Source organism: Pangasianodon hypophthalmus, chromosome 14, assembly GCF_027358585.1.
Source record: "Pangasianodon hypophthalmus isolate fPanHyp1 chromosome 14, fPanHyp1.pri, whole genome shotgun sequence".
NCBI lineage: Eukaryota > Metazoa > Chordata > Actinopteri > Siluriformes > Pangasiidae > Pangasianodon > Pangasianodon hypophthalmus.
The window spans coordinates 16519596-16543313 of NC_069723.1; the positions used below are offsets into that span (position 1 = coordinate 16519596).

The window sequence follows — 23718 nt, forward strand, 5'->3', positions numbered from 1 at the left end:
AGCAACTGCACCATGAATCTTGATTGCATTCTGGACCTCTGAGTTTGCTGTCTCCTCGACTTCTGTTTTAGATTTGTCATTAATATGACATTGAACTTCCCTTGAAAATGATTAGTGAGCAAAGAAGCTTACTTTTTTTTTTGGTTTTAGGAGTTAATAACATTATCCCTTATGGCTGAATTTATTAATGTTTGTTAATTGTTAATCTAGCAATGTTCCCCTGTGACATTCGCACAAACTCTATTCGGCCACAAGAGTATCAGTAAAGTCAGGCACTGATGTCGGACGAGGAGGCCTGGAATGCAGTCAGCGTTCCAGTTCATTGAAAAAGTCAGGGATCATGGCACACCATGTCTTTACGGACACTTTGTGCATTGTCATGCTGGAACAGGTTTGGGCCTTGTAGTTCCAGTGAAGTGAAATCTTAATCCTACAGCATATGAAGACATTCTATACAATCCTGTGTTTCAAACTTTGTGGCAACAGTTTGGGGAAGAACCACATATGGGTGTGATGCTCAGGTGTCCACATACTTTTGGTCAGTATAAATATATTTAATGTATTTTCGGGTGGTGTTTCCCTTTAACTTGTAATCTTCACCACTGCAAAGTCATTAATAATAGAATCTTTACGTCATGGACAGGTTATCTAGGCTTCTCAAGGGCACTTAATGGAAACATTCCTGCCTTTTACGCCACCTACACTTTGAGAAACACACAGTTCACATTTCTTAAAAAAGTTCCTCTTTCACATTACCACTTTCTGTCAGTGTTCCTACTGCAGTGTACACTAAAAATCTGGGTTTATATGTATGAGATCATGATTTATTAAAGGTCAGTTTATAATTTGCAGGATCCCAAAAGTTACTGAACTGTTTTTTTGTTTTAATGTTTCAGCCTGAGACTTATGCGTACTAAATTCTACTGTATTCAGTTTTATACTTGAAGTACAAGGTAAGGCTGATTTGAGTGTTTTTTTTTTGTTGTTTGTTTGTTTTTTTAGAGGAAAGCCCCTTTCCACTCAGTAACACACCACTCAGTAGCATTGGTCAGGAGAGGAGGAGGATCCAGAAATAGGAAAATAAGCAAGGAGGTCCTTATTGCTCCCATACTGAGCTGTTGTGTTGTGTTGTGTAGTGTTGTGTAGTGTTGTGCTGTGTTGTGTTGTGGTGTGTAGTGTTGTGTAGTGTTGTGTTGTGGTGTGTTGTGTTGTGGTGTGTAGTGTTGTGTAGTGTAGTGTTGTGTTGTGGTGTGTAGTGTTGTGTAGTGTTGTGTTGTGCTGTGGTGTGTTGTGCTGTGTTGTGTTGTGTTGTGGTATGCTGTGTAGGAGTGCACTAAGCAAATACTGGAGCTGAGTTGTGTAGGTGTAAAGTGTCCACTGGATCAGATCAGATTAGATCAGATCACGTCGGCAGGAATCGGACATGACACCACAGCAGGCTATTACAGCTTGTTAAAGTAGGCAGGGACATAAAGCTTCTGGTTTATTGCTTGTAAACTCCACCGACTGTCAGTGTAGTAGGGTCAAACTGAAACCAAAAAAAAAAAAAAAAAACCCACCACATTCTGGGAATAGCGCTGAAATGTCAGGCTGCTGCGTGTGTGTTCGGGGGAATTCACTGTCTTCTGCTCGGCTCCTGTTACTGTGACTCTGCCATGGAAGGCATCAGGCACCAAGACGCGAACAGGCTGAACGAGTGTTTTAACAGGACTATTTCAGCTCTAACCGTGGACGATGTGTACGACATTGCCAAGCTGATCGGCTCCGACGTGGAAAAGCTCCTCGACACCTATGGCAAAACGAGTGTTGAGAGTTTGGTGCCTAAGATAGTGAAAGTGCTGGAGCTGCTGGAGAGCTTCACAGCCAGCTACCATACACACAAATGTAAAGAAGAGAATCTACTGAGGGCGTTTGAGACACTACAGCTTCAACAGCAGGACGCTAACAAGACGGACACTCGCGTAAGAGACTCACACACACACACACACACACTCACACACACACTCACATACACACACACGCGGGCCGAAATTTCACAAAAAAGTTACAGTCTGACAGCCATGTTTTGTTTTGTAGCCCAGACTAGCGTCGAGAGAAATGGCATTTATCCTAACTTTGGCTCAAAGGCAGAACCCCAAATACCTCCATACTTCCTTTATAAGTGCACTCCATAGGGTATGACGCGATGATGTTCGCTCACTCTATAGGCTATAATGTACAGTAGGGAGCCATATTGGATTAAGCACTGTAAGCTATATGTGTTGAGTGTGAATGCTAACAGGTTGCTAACAAGTTTTTCGTCATTTAGGAGAATATCTTACACACAGCAGGTTGGAAGTGTGTCATTGTCATTCCTCAGTAACTCAAAACGCAAAAAAGTCTCTGTTTTCTTTACAGAATGCCCAGAGTTGGGAGTTAAAATGGCACATATTGCGTTAGGCTAGATGACTGCTGGACTACTGTGTAACACCGGGGATTTTAATCATCAGCAGCAAGCAGCTACAGATCACGTGCACAAAACAAGTTCATTAAGATAGCTGAGCCAGGAGAATAAAATGTTCAGGCTGTCAGGTCTGCATGACAAAAGCAACCCAATAAGCATGAGCCAAAAAAAAAAAAAAAAAAACCTGACTGCCCAAATTGTAAACATTATGACTAGAATTATTCAGTATTTACTAAATAAAGTGCTTTGTATAAATACCAAATTATGCAAAATTCACCCCAATATTCACTACTCAATTAACCCAGAACTGAAATTGACTTAATTGGGTTTTTATGTCATTTATCTACACAGATATCTAATATCTAGTTTGCAAAATTATTTACAAATAAAAACATAAAAATTGTGATTCCATAACTATTCACCCCATTGCTGTGAAAACCCTAAATTAGTTGCCATCAAAAATCACACAATGACTTGAATGCATCTGTGTGCAATATGTGTCAGTTCTTTCAATATACCTGTTCATGGAAGATTCCAGATATTATCAGAGAACATCTCTAAATAAACTGCATCACAAAGACTAATGAACTATCATAACAAGTCAGGGACAAAGTTCTGGAAAAGAGTTTGGTTATGAAAATATCTCAGACTTTGAGCATTAAATCGTTTGTTAAAAAAGGGGGAAAAAAGGGAAAGAATGTGGCACAACTACGACTCCAGGAGCTTAGAGGAGTTTGTCCACCAAAAGCCAGTGATTGGGCAAGGAGGACATTAGGCAGAGGAGCAACCAAGAGGTCAAAGGTAACACTCAGCATGATGCTACCAGCACCATGCTTCACCGTGCTTCACCGTGGGGAAGGTGTAACAACATACTATGCTTTAATGAAGTGAGTTGCTGTAAATAGTTCTTGAAATTCATCCCACAGGTGTTCAGTGTGGTTGAGGTCAGGTCTCTGTGCAGACCACTCAAGTTCTTCCACTCCAACATCAGCAAACCATGTCTTTATGGACCTCTCTTTGTGCACATGCTGGAACAGGTTTTGGCCTCTTAGTTTCAGTGAAGAGAAACTGTAATGCTACAGCATACAAAGACATTCTATACAGTTGTGTGCTTCCAAATATGTGAAGAAAACATAGTTCTACCCAGTTCTAACTTTATTTTGGTTGTTTAATTGTGTACTACCCAATATCGTAATTATTTTGATGATTAAAAATGTATTTTACTTTTGAAAACTTGTTCTCTTTACATAATTTCTTTAGAAATACTTTAGAAGACATTTGCACAAAACTGTATATTGCAGTTACAATATCTTATTTCTATCAATATATTTCATCTGTTGATTCATTACATTTTATGTTTTAATCATAACCACCATATCCTACATGCATGTATAATAGACAAAGCATTCACTCTTTGCAAGCAAAAAAATCAGCTTTACTATTTGACTTAAATCATATTACTGAGTTGAGATACAGTAAATCCCTTTTATAAGTGTTGTCATATTTCTTTGTTGTGGTTGTTTTTGTTATTGCTTTTTCAGTTAAATCTGATGTTTGTCTGTCAGAAATTTCTTCATCACTATAAGTTGTGCATGTGTTTGTTTATAAAACCCTTATAACCCATGTACAGCACATGGTTTCTTTTCATCTACTAAACATAGAAATATTGATACAAGCCTATTTCATAAGTTTAATCTCGTGAACTCCCAGATTTACATTTCTCACTCTTATAGCAAAGCTTTAATGTTAGTTTCAATGTGGTTACATAATATGCTGTAAGATTAATTGCATGAATTTTAATAATTGTATTAATTATTCAATTAATTGAATAACTGAATAATAAGCTAAGAATTTAAGAAGTTAAATATGTCTATATATGATACCAATTGTACACATAGTATTTTAATATATATTTAAAGGTTTAATTTTGTTCTCAAAAAAGTTCAGCTAAAAATACACTCTGGTTATTTCCCATGAGCAGTTTCTCTCACAGTTTCAATACCACTGAATTAATACATGCAAAAGCCCAACCTCTAGACAAATTCAACACACGGCACTAGTGCAAACATAACCCAATTCCACAGGACAGTTTAAAATCCCAATATTGGAAGATTCAGATTCTAAACAAACAACTCAGATTAATCGGTGTGATCTGCTAGGCGTGTACAACATGTAAAACCTGTTCAGTCATGCATCTGTCTGTTGCTTGAAACTTCTGTCAAGGATGTGTTGCAGCATTGACTGACAGTGTGTGTGTTTCAGCAGGAATGGCAGCAGAAGGAGCAGAAATCGAGGCTGGAGATGGAGGCGTTGCAGAAGGAATTGCTGCAGCTACAAGAGGAGAACCAAGAACTGCTGGGTCGCCTTCAGAGTTCCCTCTCTAAAGAAGGTGAACCGTACAGAATACACATCTTCAACACCAAACACACATACACAATGTTTCTAGGATAGAAATCAGTGTTAGCACTGCTGCATTACACAACGTTTAGATGTGGTTAATTCTTTTGAAACCTCATGTTTGACAAAGACTTAGTTTTCTGGAGAAGGTGAATAACTGGTGGAAAGCAGCTATAGAACAATTGCATTTTCTTGAGGAACAATTGATCAAACAAAACCAAATTGCCTATTGCACAAGCATACCATGCCCTGATATTCACTGTGTGGGCTTTGATAATATATTTTAACTGCTAGGTGTTTAGTCACATGAGTAAGGTGTGTAGGTCCTGACTCAGTGCCCTGTTAGTGTAAGACGTTAAAATCCCTGCCATGACTTTTTTAAAATAATGTGTTATTATTTATAATGTTGTTTATTTTAAATAATGTGTTATTATGTTATAAAGGCATTCGAAAGATATAGGGAATATAGATGATTCTTTTAATAAATATCCACACTCCAGAAAGATCTTCTAAGATTGCATGATTACATAATGTAATCAAGTTACTAGTTTAAGCAAATAGTGGTTTAATTATTATTAGTTTCAAGCAAATAATGATGGAATTTAACAACTACCCTTAGACGTCCATTATACATGAGTTTAGAGAAAAAACATATTTTTTTCTACAGGGAAATGTTGAAATTTTTGTCTGTGATAATGATTAGATCATTAACACTGGAATATTCCTTTAAGGCTGTTGTTAATTTAATGTAACTGTTTTTAAATGTGAGTGATAGTTTTCCACCTGCACACTTGCAGCTTGTTTAGTTATTAATTGATAGTTACAGGAGAGAAAATTAGAGTTATACATGGGAGTATAATTCATTCATTCGTTCATCTTCAGTAACAGCTTTATTCCGGTCATGGTCGCGGTAGATCTGGGCTTATCCCAAGAACACTGTGTGTGAGGTGTGGTGAGGTGGGTGTGAGAGTACACCCTGGATGGGACCCCAGTCCATCTCAGGGCCCCACACACACATTCACACATTTATTTACAGTTAGAGCCAATAGGTGTATTGGCCAAATTGGCTCTAGGTGTAAATGAATGTGTGAATGTGTGTGTGGTGCCCTGAATCTACCTACTGGCATGTTTTTGGAAGGTGGGAGGGAACCTGGAAAACCTGGAGGAAACCCTCACAGAAATTAGGAGAACATGTAAAACTCCACACAGACAATAATCTGAACTCAGGATCGAAACAGAGACTCTGAAACTGTGAGGCAGGAATGCTACCTGCTGTTCCATTGTGTTATTACAATCTGTTAACAGTATTTTACCATTTTCCTTCAGACCGTACACAGCGTCAGGAGAGAGAGGTGATGCTCAAACTTAAAGAGGTGGTGGATAAACAGCGTGATGAGCTCAGAGCCAAAGTGCTGGAGATATCCAAGATGTCTAAAGAGGTGGAAGCGGTATGGCAACAAACACACACACACTCAAATACACACCAATAGGGCTCTATTGAGAGTTTAGTTAAACAAAATTTAGAGCTTAGAATTAACTACAGACTTAAGCGCTGGTTAGGCAGTTCTGCTCGAGGTGTGTGCATGGAGCAGAGTTTGATCCAAACAGAGGTGTTATTGACAATGTGAACAGTTTCAAGTCTTTTGGCTGCTCCTGTTAGGGGTCGCTACAGTGAATCATTGGTCCACATATTTGATTTGGCATAGTTTTTATGCCGGATGCCCTTCCTGACACAACCCTCCCCAATTTTTTTTTATCCGGGCTTGAGACCAGCACTGAGAGCGCACTGTTGCACGCAACCCCACTGGCTGGGTTTGGTTCCCTGGCCAGGAATCAAACCCGGCCCGCAAACCACTAGTCCTCCAGGGACAATGTGAACAGTTTCAAGTATCTGTATCTGTATTTCCATTTTTGCAGACTTTATAATTTCCTACTTTTACTCCATTACTTTCAGTAGCACATCAGTCATTACTTATCACTCTGAAGTTGAAGAAAACTGGATTGGATAAAATACCTGAATACTTTTAAACTGAAGCAAACCAACCATAATGCATCACACCTTATAACTGGCTGAGAAAGCTATGGTAGCTGTCTATTTACAGTGGCATTCCCACAAACATATGCTATTTTAAACAAAAATGCAAATGCAAATATTTCCAACAGCCCTTTTCTTTCGCCGATGCACGTTGCAGATAATTTTTAGCATTTCATCATATAGATGAGTATTTTTTTATTTCTTTTTTTTTCTTTTTTGAGCAGGAATGCATGTGGGAACACCTGCTTCAATAGACAAAATATTAATAATATTTTAACTTCCTAACCCTAACCCTATCATACATCACAAAAGTATTTCACTCAGAATGCCTTTTTGGAACTAAGTTTACAAGAGTAGCCTACTTGAATAAGAAGATAATTTGAAATCCATGATTGACAGGTTCATTCACGTCCTGCTTTGTAGCCAGACACACCCCTCATAGAGCAAAGCAATGGACATGTCCCGTCTTGTTTTGGTCTGCATTCAGAGAGGATTATAGGAACTGATCAGCAAAATAATATAACTAAAATAACTCAGTACTTTTACCTTTGACACTCAAGCACAGGAAGAAGCATGCACTTTTTTACTTTAGCTCAAGTAGAAATAAAAATAGAAGACTTCACTTCTACTTTTACTGCAGTATCTCTACTTTCACTCAAGTACACAATTTTTGCATTTTGTCCACCACTAGTTATTGGTGAACGTTTTTGAGCTCTATATGCTGTAAATCCAGTATCACTAGCTGATTGTTTGTTCTAACCACAATATTCCACTCTGAAAATAAAGTTTTGAGCAATGTAAATACACAAACAAGCATGAAACACCATTTTAACCAATTTACCTTTAATGCAGAGCCAGGAACTGAACACACAAAATACAAATACTCACTGCAGATCCTGATGGCAAGACTTCTAGTTTGTGATGATCCAAAAAAAAAAAAAAAACCCAAAGAAACAAAGAAACAAAACCCTCTGAGCTTTGGTTAATCTGCTTCTCCTTTCTGCTGTTTAATATGCTATTAAAGTGTTATTTTACAGGCTGGCATTAATGTGAGTACATTCAAGTTTATTAAATTGAAATATATTTGCATAGATGACTTGGAGAGTTCATGACTTTCAGCTTAACTATATTTTAAAATGTATTTTCTAAAACTGTCTCTTGCTTTTATGAAATAACATATACTAATTGATAGCAAATTGTGTGATCAGTTTTAATAGTCCACATGTTTTTTGTTTTACTTTTGCCATTTTCTGTCTGAAAATTGAAAAATTTAGCTTGAAGACAAGTACTTGTCTTCACACAACAAAAACAGCAACCACAGAGGTGTGAACTACACACATGTAACTTTAATTATCTGAATGGACCAACCAGAACATCAAGATAAGCTAGCCAAAGCTGAATAAAAATAACTTGTCCCACATAAAGACTGACTTTTTTTTTTTTTAAAAAGTTAAGTTGCTAAATAAAGCCCTAATGAATAATATTTTGGCTCACCCTACCCCTGGGAATCAGAGAGTAATGGCTCATGTATGTGTGATGGCTGGAGTACTGTACATTTCAGATTAGTTCAGCTACTGTCTCACAGCCAGCAATGTGTTTTGGAAGAATCAGATGATCAAGTCTCAGGTTACTGTGCACCTGGCAGTATAACACAGTCAAAGGCCAAAAGCTAAACCACAGCCTGCCACACCTTCGACAAGAAACGAGTCTGAACAAAAGTCATCTTCCACACAGATTGTGATTTTTCTTCTTATGAAATTTTCTTTTCGTCAAATATTCTGACATTTGCACAATATGTTTTTCAGAACCTCATAAAGCGCACTATTGTGTGTTACACAGTGTTTTTAAAAACTGACCAAAGTAAACATTTCCAAACAATCACAAAAAGACAGTGAGTAATCCAGTGTTAGTCAGTGAGCAATCCAACTTCAATTGCTTTACCTTCAGATTAGCAAATAAGAACTAGACTCTACCTATAAACACACTTATAGCATGAGTATAAAGGAATTGTTTATGATTGCATGATATAGTACAGTAGTTTCTGTTCACTATAATATATGTAACATAATATTGATTATAAATATTAAATAAATGTACACGTGTTGTGGTGTGTTTTGTGTGACAGCTTCAGGAGCAGTTAGAGCGCTTTATGAAGATGAACGCAGAGCTGAGGAATAAACAGAGCATGATGCAAGCTCAGGTGAAGAGCACGGCAGAGAGGAAGGTAGACCTCGAGGCTGACCTTTGTGAGAAACAGAAAGAGATACAGCGACTCGTCACACAGCTGGAGCAGGCCAAGGCAAACACTGCTCCTAACACGGTAATAACTGGGGTGTGTGTGTGTGTGTGTGTTTCCATGTATGTCTGTTTTTTACATTCACCATTAAGCAGAAAGCAAAAAATGCAGCTTTCAAATGGACGATAGAGTTGATTAAAAATCTTTATCAAGTAAAAGTACTAGCGGACTCGCATCCTCTGGTCATTCAAATATAACCTGAAAAAAGTACTAAAGTAGTGAAAAAGCTACTCATAAACATATATGCTTTCAATTTATATAGCACCTTTCTAACACCCAAGGTCACATTTCAAGTACATAACTCAACAAAAAACAACAACAAAAAAACAAAAACAAAAAGGTTTTAAGAATAAGCATTGTATTACTGTTAAACAGAAATCGATTTACATTTCAGAACAAGAAGTGATGATGGTAATCAGATCAAAACCCCCCTGGGTAAATAAATGGAGACAGTAAACAAAATACACTATATGGCCAAAAGTATGTGGACACCTGACCATCACACCCATATATGTTTGGTGAACATCCCATTCCAGATTTAGTCCCCCTTTAATGTTATAATAACCTCCACTCTTCTGGGAAGGCTTTCCACTAGATTTTTGAGCGTGGCTCTGCACAATTGTGTCCATTCAGCCACAAGAGCATTAGTGAGGTTGGATGAGGGGGCCTGGTGCTCAAAAGTGATCAATATGGTTGAAGTCAGGGCTTTGTGAAGGCCACTCAAGTTCTTCCACACCAACTTTGGCACACCATGTCTTTATCAGCCTCGCTTTGTGTACAGCGGCATTGTCATGCTTCATGGTTTGGGCCTCTTGGTTCCAGTGAAAGGAAATCTTAATCCTACCGCATATAAAGACATTCTGTACAATTGTGTGCTTCCAGCTTTGTGGCAACAGTTTGGAGAAGAACCACATATGGGCGTGATGGTCATTTGTCCAAATACTTTTGGCCATAAAGTGTATAATGTAATAAAGACAGCAAATCTCTGGTCTATGACAGTACATATTTGTGATAATTCAAGCTCTTTTCAGTTAGCCAGATCATTTGGTTTCGCTCACAGACAAGACTCTATTGTCTCCCAAATGGCACATTGCCATTTTTCTTCACCAAAGTTTATGTTGTTATGACCAGTGTTTGTCCTTTTTTTCCCCCAAACTACAACTGATATTGCTTCATGAAATCGTTATATTCTAATTAAGAAAATAGCATTACGTTTCATTGTATTTTACAAATGTTAAATCAGCAAGGTGCTACAAATGCGCACTGCTACAAATACCATTTATTATCCTGTTACTAATGTTATTGTCCATGCTGTGTCTGTGTTTCATTAAGAACATTCATTTTCATTATACTGATAGTCACCTCCACTAATACATTAACCACATACTGTACATCAGCATTCAGCAGTGCAGTATACTGATTCATACACACAGCTCAGAGTCAGTCAGAGGCCTCGCCATTCATGCTAATGAACAGCTCAGGTGTGGAAAAGAGGTTTCCATGGATAGGTTTGATTAAATTACTTAAATTACACAACAGGATTAAAGGCATTACCAGCATCTCCAGAAAATGTTGTGAGTCGGCTCTCAGCAGTCACTGAAAAAGAGCCGAATCAAAGAGCTCGTTTGTGAATGACGCATGTCTCTTTTTGCTATCTAGGTGACATTGCTAACGTTAGCAGTGAGTGTTATAATAGACACAACCACAAAATACTGGAACATGTTTTATGAAGTTTAGCATATATTTTAAAGCTGAAATATCCATGTGTTTCAGGGCATGAAGTAGGCAGTGTTAAAGCAAAATAACTTTTCGAAATGCAGCCACGGATACTTTGTCTCCATTCGGTTGCTCGTTGCCTTCACAAGGCAGTCTGTGGACCTTAATGTGACTGGCAATGTTTGATTGGTTTAAAAAAAACATCATTTAAGTTTCAATGGAGAACTGACTGAACTCAAGAAATAAGCAGAACCATCATTAGAATTGAAAACAGGAAAAACACAGCTATAGCAAAGTGAAAGTATAGGTTTACTTGAGTACGAGTAAAAAAAAAAAAAAATAGTTAAGTGAAGACAGTAAGTATAGTGCCGCATCTAATGTAAAACACACCAAAAGTTGTTATAAAGTAGGTAAATTGATAATTCATGATATCTTGGCACACATCAAACACTCTTATATACTAGAATCAGTCCAGGCTATGATGACTTTAGGGATTGTTTCAGTGTAATCAATGTCAAGTCACCAGACATGAATTAGTCACATGTTATAAAAATATTGCTGTATCATTCTACCACAGACTTCCTCTCTTTTACAACAGTGTACTTGTTTTGAATGTCAAAATCCAACACTATTTGTTGTCTTTTCCTACTACAGAACAGTCCAGACCTTGATATGACTTATAAGGTGATCATTGACCTGCGGGACCCGAACAGGCCGTGCTTCACCAAGCAGGAAGTGCGAGACATTTTGTTTGAGAGGAATGAGCTAAAGGCCAATCTCTTCCTGGTGCAAGAAGAGCTCGCCTTCTACCAGCGGTGAGAGAGAGAGAAAGAGAGAGAGAGAGAGAGAGAGAGACATGCTAAAACACACAAATTCTACAGCTAATAAAATGTTTGATCATACAGAAATAGAAAAAGTACGTTTGGTTATTGACCTGATTGTTTCGGGTGTATGGGATATCTTAGTTAAGTACTGTAATACTGTACTGTACAAAACAGTATTATTATAATTTTGACTTAATTTTTTTTATTTAAAATTTAATTTAGCTTTAATAAAATTTTTAGCATGTTTGGTTTACATTCAATTCATATTTAGTAGCTTTTTTAGAGATATTTTTATCTTGTTTATATATTTTAGGTCTAAGGACAGATTAAAGGTTGTGGCATTATTTTTGCGATCTTCTTGAAATAGTTAAAACATGTTTGAGATATCAGTAATGACCTAAAATTAAATTTATATTTAGAAGAAAGTAAACAGAACAGCACCTCGCAGTGTGTAGTTATCATCTGTGAAAGAGAGCGAAATAAAAAAAAATCTGCTAGACACCAGTTTTCACAGTAATCTACAATGTTGTATGAATGTTGCAACAATATTGCAACATGTGCAAAAAAACCCCAAAAACGTTAAAAAATTAATTTTCTGTTATTTAGTTTATTTGTTAGTTTCTGAGGCAATATTTCTAATTTTAGGTTACACAGATGGCATAGATTCCTCATGCATTTGTGATTTTAATATAGTATTTTTGTAAAAAATGATTTTAGTATAGTATTTTATGCAGCACTGCAATCTTCAAAAATATGAATATTATAATATTATTTTATTTGGATGCATGAAAATGTTCTCTTTTCTGTAGTCACTATAAATAAACCAGCATCCAACTGACGCATTACTGCAAGAAAAAACACGTCTGTTACACAAGACAGTCAGAGCAACAAAGTTAAATATATGTTCTGGGTAATTTTTTAATCTTTTCTAGGTAATTCACTTTGCATTACATTGGCATGTATCCATTGGCAACTGGATTAAAATGTTCAGGTGAAACTGATTTGTTTAGAGGAAAGCACAATGCCTGTCTTTGTGTTATTTCTTCTCTGCACTGTTGCTCTACTCTTTAAGCAGTCTGCTCTCTGGTACTCATGAGACAGTAACTGGAATCCTCACGTGTGAAATTACAGGGAGATCCTGAATGATGAGAGATGTCCTGGCTTCTTACTGGAAGCAGTGCGTGGCGCTATAAAGAAACAGAGGACCGTCATTAAGGCCAAAATGCTGGGTATACCAGAGGATGAATGCAGCAGGTAGAAACTCAATCATAACAAAGACATTTTGCGACATTCTGAAGTTACTTTGATGTGATTTTCAACATTTGTGTTTGTGTCCCACAGTGATGAAGAGAAAGGACCCTTGTTTGAGAAGAGAAAGGATGAAGACTGCCCTGACAGCAGACCTCCAGAATCACGCATCAGAACCTTGTAAGTTATTCATCTACCTATGATTAAACGCCGTAAGATTAACGACTTAATAAGCATTCTCATTTGAGCCACTGGTGTTGGTTTTGAGACAGCGATGATCAGTGACTGTAGAAAAATAGCTTTGACTTTTACCAACAGTGTCAGAATGCCAGCGTAGGTGAGTATGTGAACATGTAGCACCACCTGAACAGCATGTCATGCTGCATTCTCATGTTAAAGCACTTTACACACCAAAATTCTTAGTGGTAAATGAGCTCTTATTTGGGCTGCATGATTATTTTACTCAATAATCAAAAATTATTCTGTCATTTTAAGAAGAAAATAGTTGTTAAGAAAAAAATTGTTGTGCTTGATCATTTTATCAGTTTACACTGCCAGGCAAGGATTTGTACTATTTGTATTAACATTTTTTGTTAAAGTTCAACCAGTGGGTTCAAGTTCAATGCTCTAGAAATAGAAACTCAGAGTGTAAGGTATAAGTGAACTGAGAAATATTTGTGACTTTTTGAAAAAAAAAAAACATCCTTAAGCTATATCCTTAAGCTCCTGAAGTGAATGTCTGTAGATGTGAACAAAATGTTCTTCTCCGTTTTTTGAAATACAATCTGTAGGTCATTTCCTCTGACCGAAGGGCTCTTATCTCATGTTGACAGTATGAAAAGTCTTATTTTAAACTGTATTTGTGCTCAGAGGAAATTCCTCTCCCTCTCTCTGACCTCATCTGTGATTAAAGTCGTGTGTTCTCTGCCTGCTCTCTCAGCTTTGGCTACCTGAGCCGCTCAGGCAGTGACAGAAGTAGCCATCAGGTCCAAAGTTCTGCGTGGGAAATCATTAATGCAGAAGAGCACGTACCTGAGGTGGAGAATGGGCCTGGAGGCTCTCCCTGAGAACCGAGGTCCACCTTCACGTTTTTCCTCATTCACAGCACCTGGGAAGAGTGTGGACCTAATCAACTAAATACAAACATGTGTACAGAGCTGTCCAGCTCAACAATGAGAGCAAATTAGTTAAGGTTTTATGCTGTTTTGTGCCAAAAGTCTGTAATTTCAAACCCCAGTGCTGGTGGTTAGACTCTAAAATTTTAACTGTTTGTGGAGGGTCAATGTACAGATGCTCTAATGAGCTTCCTTCCAAGTTGGGATATGTGAAGAAAAAGAAGAAAAAAAGCTCAAGCACAGAAGTAGTAAGATTAAATTAAGACATGGAGAAATTTTGGTTGTATGACAGTAGTAATGTTCTGCCAGGAATGGTCAGTGGTGTTTATTAGTTAAATATAAAAAAGAAAGCACTGGAAATTAGCAAAACCATTTTATTTTGTCTATTAAAAATCTGTATTTGTAACTGGTAATGTACTTTTAGTTTGGTGTTAATATGATATACGCCATAAATGTATATGAGGAAACAACATTAATATGCTATACAAGAGTTTAATATGTAATTTTTTTTGTAAAGAGTGTATTTTAGTATGATCTTTAAAGCCAAAGATGCCAGCTTGTATTAGAACCATCAGCAAAGATAATCACCCTGGTACTCTTTTCTGCCAGCAGGGGGCATTACATTGTTTTAATTTTTGGTGTTAATTTTCAGCTAATTCGTAGGACATTTGGTTTGTGCTTTTGAAATGACTCAACTTGAAGATATTATTGTTTTAATGTTTTGTATAATAGTCTGGAATAGTAAATCACTCATTTGTATAAGTATATAATGCTTTTGACCGTTAGTGTTCAGACACAACAGCTTTCTTTAAACAAATGTCATCCTTTTAGTTTATGAGACTCTTTGTTGAAGTGGTCTTTAACTGGAGTAGAACCTGGATAAAGGATAAATGTATATAAAGGGTGGCTTTTATCCTTAAAATTTTGTATGAAATGCAGTTTGTCAGCTTATGATTTGGTGTATTAATCACTGGTAAGGTGAAGAACCTGATGGTTATGAGCTAGGTTAAAAAGACCTCAACATTTGTTGGAAGGCCAAAGATTTTCAGAACGGTGAGGTTTAGTGAGTGTATCTGAGAGGCTTCGTGTGACATTTAGAGGAAGCCTCCATTTCCTTTAGGGAAAATCAGACAGAGTAGTCTGGTGTTCAGAAATAAAGTCACCAAGACTACCTCTGTCCTGTTTATACCAGTTTAAACATACTGCAGCACTGATCATTTGCTCAGAGTGAATGCTGCTCAAACTATTTTTGTATGGATATGTACAATACATGCCTTTGCTATATCAATCTGAATAAATCTTTCGTACGTGATTGCAGCCACCTTGTGTTGGAACTTCCTTTTTCTTCTGAACTGTGTTCCATTCTTTCCTTGTGCTGACTTATAATCCTTACTACATAGTGAGAGGGATGACATCTGGTGTGTTCAACTCCATACAAAAAAAAAAAAAAAAATGCTCCTCTTCCCAGAATTCTAGGTTGTGTCTTTAAACAGGCCAGTAGTTCATTGAATTGGTGGAAGCTGGCTTCACTTCCCCAGGAAACTCATGGGGGGGGAGCGGCGAGGTTTCCCAGAGTCTTGCTTTAGTGCCAGGCCTGGAGCAGACATACAGAGAGCGAGGAAGAGGAGCAGCGGTCCAGCTCGTGATAGGAGCCACATGGCTGAGCACTAGCCTTGTCCCAAACCAGGACAGGAGCTTGTGGTCTGTGTGCTCTGGTGGAAATTAGAGTTTAGAGTTATGGAGTGCTTGAACATTGTCCTGTCCTGCGTGGGACTGCTCTTCCTCTGCCTTCCGGCCTCCACTCAGAAACTCTCATCAACAGGGAGGAATGTTTGCCTCAGCCCAAGGTACAGGAATTCAACTTTTTAATATCTTATCTTGCTTGTTTCTCCTGTCATTTTGTGAAATCCTGACGTTTACGCACCCTAAACCAATTTTCAATGACTTTTACACTTTTACATAAGCATAGTCTATAGGACAGTCACCCAAACCTATCTTTCATTTCTATTATGTATATCATCATTTAGTAAAAGGTGTCTCTTGTTCCTTCGTAAACAGGGACTCGGCTCTTGTGTGTTGTTTAGGATGGGCCCAACAGGGTGATGAGTGCACAATACGTGAGTAAACATTGCTACCAGACTGCTTCATATCATGTCCTTGTTTCAAAAGAAATATTTTCCACTGTTAGTCTGTCGATGTTGAAACTGTCTGTATATGACTGGGTTTGCAACTTTGACCTTCACTCTGATCTTTCTGTAGCACTCTGTGAAGGACAGAATGCCTGCATGCACAATGAGGTGTGTGTGTATCCCGGAGTGTGCAGATGTAAACCAGGCTTCTATGGATTCCAGTGCAAAACTCGTGAGTGCTAACTGAAAGCAGTACAGACTAACACTCTTTTTTTTTAAACTAATGTAATATTACTGATATTGTCCAATCATTAAAATAAAACTAATATATGATAATACATTCTTTATGTAGTTTTAAAGCTCAGTAATAATAATATCAATAAAATTGACATGGGAACATATCTATGCTTTCAACCTCGTTAAAAAAAACCAGGATCTTTGAATATGCCTGAGTATGCACTTATATTCCCTCATCTTCATTCATTCATTCATTCATTTGGACACTGGGAACAAGGTGAGAATGCACCCTTGATGTTACACCAGTTCAGTGAATCTCCATTTGCATTGTTATATTCATGTAATTTTAGGTTTATGAAATTGTGCTGTGGCAATAAATTTGACACAAATTCCAATATATGTACCAAAATCCACCGAAAAAAGAGTTAACTTTTTAAAAATGCAGGCAGTAAGCCACCAGAGGATGTGCATTACAGTGATTTTATCATGGGTAAGTGTGTTCTTAGGCACAACGCAATGCAGAGTGCCCAAAACCCCCTTACTTCTGATAAAATCACTGTAATGCACAGACCTGTAACGAGTGGATTATAGCTTTTATGAAATGGTGCCAAAAATAACATGATAAAATTCTGCGTTCAGTGAATAATTTAATTTATTATTAATAATATTCACAATAAACAGTTCTTCTGCCATGCAATGCAGTCTGTTAACAGTAAGCTTTGGTTGCTAAGCAACATACAGGGACAAAGCTTAGGCTGGTTTATGGACAGAAAAACTGCTGCATTAATACTGAACTCAATTATTGTGAATATTTTACAATAGTTTTGAACTCAGCTCAGCTGAACAGCTTTTAGAACTGATACAATTCGTTTTATAATAATAATTCCAGTCTAGCAGTGCTTTCGCACACACACTGTTTACTCTTTTAAACATTTCCACCATGTTTACATGGTTGATCAGAACATGCTTTAATCTTATTTTCATGATGTACAGTACATAGACATGCTTCAGTAATTCAACCCATGTTCTCTGCAGCCTGTCCTCCTGATTTCTGGGGCTCAGACTGTCGTGAGCAGTGCCTGTGCCACCCTCATGGCCGCTGTGACCCTGCTACGGGTGTGTGCAAGTGCTTTCCTACCCACTGGGGCAATCTGTGCCAGAATAGCTGTAAATGTGGACGTCACGGCCGCTGCGACTCCGTCTACGGTAACTGCACTTGTGATGAGGGCTGGTGGAGTTCCACCTGCACCAAGGTGTGCCAGTGCCACCCCAGCACCTCCAGCTGTGACCCTGCCACAGGCCTCTGCCTCTGCAAAGAGGGCTACTGGGGTCAGAAGTGCAGCCGTCGCTGCAACTGCTATAATTCACCATGCCAGCAGCACTCAGGTGAGTGTCAGTGCACAAGTGGCTGGTGGGGACCCAACTGTGATCGGCAGTGCATCTGCGACCTGAGCCACAGCAAGTGTGACCCCCGCACGGGAGAGTGTGTGTGCCAGCCGGGTTACAAGACCCCCTTCTGCCACGAGCTGTGCAGTGCGGGATACTACGGCAGCGGCTGTTCCAAGAGGTGACTGCAGGAGGGAGAACGTGGGGAAATGGGATGCTTTTCTTTCTGTTTTCTTTTTTTGGTTTTGCTGTTTATCTAGGACATGTTGTGGTTACTCAACAAATTCCTTTAATTTGTCAGTATCTATCTATCTATCTATCTATCTATCTATCTATCTATCTATCTGTCTGTCTGTCTGTCTGTCTGTTTGTCTGTCTGTCTGCATTCTATCATATGTGGAGATGCTTATGTCATGTGCATGTGTTGTGTGTTTGTTACTCTGTGTGTGTTTCTGTACAGGTGTGGATATTGTGAAGGAGGCAAACCTTGCTCTAAACTGGACGGCTCATGCAGCTCCTGTGCTCCGGGATGGAACGGCACACGGTGTGATCAGCGCTGCCCATCTGGTTACCATGGCATCCGGTGCCAGGAGGTGTGTCCTCACTGTAGGAAGGGGGAACCATGTGATGCTGTAACAGGAATGTGTGCATACTGCGACCCTGGCTGGACTGGACCCAGGTATCAGTGTACATCTGCATGCTGCTTCTATTGACTTTCAGAGCTAGAACTATTTTATATTGTTGGTATTATACACTAGGTTGTAGGTGCACTTTGTAGGTGTACAGTTACTGACTGTACCTCATATTGCTGCTATGCACAATTTGTCAGCCACCTTTAGCCTGTCCATCAGTGGAAAGGGACATCCACTGGACCAGCAGTGAGCAGATATTGCTTGGGTGGTGTATCATTCTCAGCACAGCATTGCACTGTATAATGCATATGTGTATTAGAGTTAATGTTAAACTTGCTGACCACTTTATTAGACACCCACATTTTTGTGAGTGGACATGGCTTATAAAAATATGGCTTATTTTTCTATGCACAATTTGTGTTAATATTCCTCTAGCCTTATAAACACAAGACTGCTGATGGATGGATTTTTTTGGCTAGCGAACTGTTCTCAACAAAGTAGCAGGCAACAACACTACACACACTACCATGTCAGTGTCACTGCTGTACAGAGAATGATCCACCATTGATGGACAGGGTAGAGGAGTGTACACATTGTGCATAGCAACAGATGAACCACTGTCAGTAATTATATACCTACAATGTATGTCTGTATGTATGTCTGATTAAAAAAAGGCAATTAATGTAGGTATAATCTAGATGTAACTAATAAACTGTCAAATGAGAGTATATTACAATGAAAAAAACAGGGAGGCACACCTTTTTTATGACATACCTTTTTTAAAAAATAATTTTAAAATGTACATATAGAAGAATCATATTTTCATAGGCACCGAGTTGCACTGATAACTGGAAGTTCTCTACAATCATTTTCACTTCCTTTTCAGGTGTGACCAGTTGTGCGACAATGGTACTTTTGGGGACAGCTGCCGTTTCCTGTGCAGTCCTTGCTATCACGGTCGCTGTGATCATGTGACAGGAAGTTGTCTTTGCCAACCTGGCTTTCAGGGTGAGAGGTAAGTTTGCTAAGGATGATTTGAGAGTGTTGCTGCTTGTAAACTACAGTGATTTAAATGGAACTGACTCAAAGCTGTTGTTAATGCAGCTGTAACAGTTCATGTCCAGATAAGATGTATGGAATAAACTGCTCATCAGCCTGTGACTGTGGAGGCGACGCATGCCATCCTGCCACTGGAGAATGTCCCTACAGTATGTCCATAAAACCCTTTTGCCAGTATAATACATTGGGCTGTAAAAGTGAAAATCTATATTACATACAAGCATTGTGTGTGTATTGCAGGCAGTCGGGCGGGGCTTCTAGCAGGACTTCTGATTCCTCTGCTGGTTCTCATACTTGCCTTGTTGTTTTGCTGCTGCTGTTGTGGAAGTCCAGCTGATGGGAAGGACAGGTTAGATTTTTGACCTGGATAAATACAACATGCTTTTGTTTTACCCCAAAGAACATGTACATTTTGTATTCCTCCTGTCAGTGTGGACATGGTTTAAAACAATCTGTTAAACTGCAGAGTGGCAGTAGGGGACGGGAGCACGACGGGTCGAATGAAGCATCACGTCTACACAGTGCTAGCCAACATGAGTTCAGCCATGCCATGTCTCGCTCTCTGGTCCTCTGGGCTTCCCAGGGTTACAGGTTAGATACTTTTATTAAAAACCATTAAAAGAATTGGACATCCAGTAATATTGCTGTCAAATGCTTAAACAAGTAATTGTGTTTAACTAAATTATTTTGTCTAATTAACTGCAATTAATCAGTGTTTTTATTTGCTTAAATGTGTCACTCAAGAAACTAACCTCTCTTCTGTTTTTGATTATTGGCCAGAACATGTGAACACAGCTTTTAATTTTATTTTCCATATAATGCACTGTAATCTCTGAGGTAATTATGGTTACTAATCAAAGTCCAGTAGTCTATTTTTAACCAACTGCATCTTTTGCAATCATTGTTGGGCACACACTACTAGTCTATGGATGGCTCAAATGATGAAAGAAGGAAAATGCTTTAACAACATTTAACAATAGGGTTGTTTAAAGGTCTGTCACTTTTAAGAGGCATTAGTGTATGAAACTACCGTATGATATGTTATTTGTGTTATTAGAAGAGATTAACTATGAATATATGTTGTATTCTCTATATATCAATATATATAGCATTATATCGATTTTATATTAAATTACTAGCACTGACACAAATACGTCAGCGCTGCTAGTTACCTTTAGTGGAGTAGTGCTGGCCTCAAACGCACTACTCATTGAAGAAATAAATTTTAATTCTTGTGTCCTAGATCCCCTTTGCGCACTTCTTTCGTTCATCATGCCTCAGTCATGTATAACTCTAATTTGCTATTCAACAGTAGATAAATTCATCCCTGCACTCCATTATGACAATGATTGGAAAAAGTTAGCAAAATTATACTACTGTGATAGAGTATTTAGCTGAAGAGCTTCCTTTTGCATTGGTTGCATTGGTCTAACAGATGGTCCCTGTGCTCCATTCCAAATAGGTGTCCACCTCATGGCAGTTGCAAGTCCTTCAAAATGTATTTCCACCTTCAAAATGTATCATCAGGAAGGAATTCTCACTCTATACTATTAGAAATAAATGTACCAAACGATAGTAGTCGCGTGGTGGTACTATCAAGGATGCATGTTTTGTACATTTGGTATGTATCTTTAACCTGGGAATGGGCATGTGGTGTACCTTAATTAGCTTTTAGAGGAGTCGTCTTTAGGGTCCAATTATGTACCTTAAAATATTTTTAAATGTTTCCAGCTAAAATATACACTGTAAAGGTATAAAACACATCCCCTTGATGGAACCATCCCAGCAATAAAAAAAATTACAGTTTGGTACCTTTATTACTGAAAATGAGACTACTGCATTATGACTATAGGAGGCGATTCAGCATGTTTACAACAGCTGTACTGATGGTTAATTAATTAATTAATTAATTAATTAATTAATTTTGGCTAGTGTCCAATTTACATTGACAGCCCTAACTGTAAAACCTTCACTTAACTGGACCACTCTACAGTCTGATTTCAGCAAGTGTCAGACTCTCAGTGTAAGTGACTGATAATGTTCCCTGTTGTGCTGCTAGTTTCTCACCATGATCCAGAGCTCACCTTTAACCACAGCTTCATCGAGCCCCCCTCAGGCTGGGTCTCAGACTCTTTTGAGACTGATGAAGACGGAGAGGCCATGTACTGCGTCCCTCCCAGAGAAGGTACAGGGGCTCTGCTCACACTATGTTAACCCCCTGACTGGTGGTGTTCTTGGCTAACAGTACCTGTGCATTTAATTTTCTCCAGATGTATCACTTGATTAAACAATTTGCTCTCTGCTTTTTACAGACATCCCAGCTGTGGCAGGAGGTGAGCTCCAGTTCCAGGAAATGGGCTCAAAGTGTAACTTTTTATCTGAGCCACCAACATTCAGCAGTGAGGACATGTCTCTGGCTTTCGGCATTCCAAGGACCTCTAGCATTGCCAAGTCCAAGCGGCCCTCTGTTTCCTTTGCAGAAGGCACCAAGTTCAGCCCGAAAGAGCGGCGTGGCTCGACTCAGGAGCTTGCCCGCAAGCCCAAAACTCCATGGGGAGTCCTAATGCTCTCCAGCCTGCAGGGATCGCAGGGGAGCCATGGGCAGACAGAAGGAGAAAAAGAGGAGACAAGTGATGAGGCGAAAGCCTCCTCAGAGGAACAAGCAGCTAACTCCTTACCTGAGGCAGACTCGGAGAGGTACGGCTCCACCCCATCTAGGACTCATTTAACTGTACCAGGCAGCAGGCGGCACACTTCGTCCAACCCCAAGAAGAGCCTACAGCCACAGCCCTCGTCTGACGGGGATGAGATGGATAAAGGGACAGACAAGGTGTCCACTGTCTATGTGACTGTAGGAAAGCCTGTACGGGCATCAAAAGCAGACTTGAACTCTGAGGGGCCGGTGCAGGCCATGCTACGCAGGCTGGGCAGCATCCAAAGACAGAGAGAGGAAGCAGCACAGCCCAAAAGTAAGGGGGCTGCCGTGTCAAAGCCCCCACGCAGGAAACTGGGGGCGCGGGCCAGCTTGTGGGAGCAGGCGGCTGTTTCAGGACAGCCAGATGTTGTCCTGAGGAAGCCCAGCCGTAGAAAACACACCCCTCTTAGCTCTCCATGTACAGTAGGGGCTACGGATTCGCTGCAGGAGAACAGCGCCCCCAAGAGACCGCTGTCCTCTATACTCAAGAGTGTCCCAGAAAGCACTACGCAGGTCTCAGGGGGGAACACGGACACAACAATAGCCTCTGAATCAGACACTAAGAGTGAGGCTATCTATGAGACAGTGGCTGTATCAGACGAGGTGTCTACTTCATCACAGGTTATCACTAATGAGACTCTGACAGCACAAGATAAAGAGCCCAATTATGAAAATGTTTATATAAATCACTCATGAGACTGAGTAGTTGATATGCTGATATGTTTAAATTGATTAATGTTAGAAGTATATATCTATTTCTGTATTACTGTATGCCATATGAAACAAACTCCCACACTTTTCCCCTACTTGCAGTACTTCCTAGAGTGCTGTTTTCCCCCCTCTGTATGTATTTTAAACTTTTGTTATCTCTCTTTATAAATCTTCCAAAATGAGCTCTCAGAGCAGTTGTTGGAGTGCTTTTATATGCATCTCTAATTTATTTGGTAATAAAGAGGGATTACACAATTAGAGTTCTCAATTTTGAAGTAATGGTTAGACAGAGCTGATTAAAAGATGACCTTGCGGAGTATATGTTTAGTGTCTGAATTTCAGGCACTGTTTATGTGAGGTGGAAACAATACACAAGGGATGTTTGAAGAAAACTTTTATCAGATAAAACAGTTGTGTTTTGGGTGAGCTCTTCCTCTACAAGGGAAAGGTGCTGTGTTAGTTTAATCTCATTGCTCAGCTTTCAATGCTTTACAATGGAACAAATTAACCTATGAATTATCAGATGATAATCCACAAGGTTTGATATGTAATATTAGCTTTTAAAACAGTATTTTAGAATGACTGACTTTTCAAAACTGATTTTTTTTTTAAATTCTTGACTCTTCTTGACTCTTCAAACTCTTGGAATAAAAACCCTTGGAAGATTTCCATTATTTTGTTTAGTCTTTGTGGAGTTAAAGGAGAAACTACTAACGCATGTTATAGGCAAATTGCCTGAAATACCTCTCTTAGTTGTCTTACCAAACTCAAGATACAACTACATTTTATCAAAAT

At 38.9% G+C, this 23718-nt stretch overlaps 2 protein-coding genes across 2 annotated transcripts; both read left to right on the forward strand.

Annotated features, from left to right (window-relative positions):
* Positions 1–1157: 1157 nt before the first annotated feature.
* Positions 1158–15395, forward strand: rilp (Rab interacting lysosomal protein). Its single transcript, XM_026934743.3, has 8 exons — positions 1158–1961; positions 4709–4832; positions 6167–6288; positions 9001–9195; positions 11542–11702; positions 12843–12965; positions 13053–13139; positions 13900–15395. The coding sequence occupies exons 1-8, from the start codon at positions 1656–1658 to the stop codon at positions 14024–14026; spliced, it is 1245 nt and encodes a 414-aa protein (XP_026790544.1). The 5' UTR covers positions 1158–1655; the 3' UTR covers positions 14027–15395.
* A 138-nt stretch (positions 15396–15533) lies between these two features.
* scarf1 (scavenger receptor class F, member 1) lies at positions 15534–23527 on the forward strand. Its single transcript, XM_026934740.3, has 11 exons — positions 15534–15921; positions 16133–16191; positions 16334–16435; positions 17476–18007; positions 18287–18505; positions 19345–19473; positions 19563–19666; positions 19758–19866; positions 19984–20108; positions 21577–21702; positions 21830–23527. The coding sequence occupies exons 1-11, from the start codon at positions 15812–15814 to the stop codon at positions 22906–22908; spliced, it is 2694 nt and encodes an 897-aa protein (XP_026790541.3). The 5' UTR covers positions 15534–15811; the 3' UTR covers positions 22909–23527.
* Positions 23528–23718: the final 191 nt, after the last annotated feature.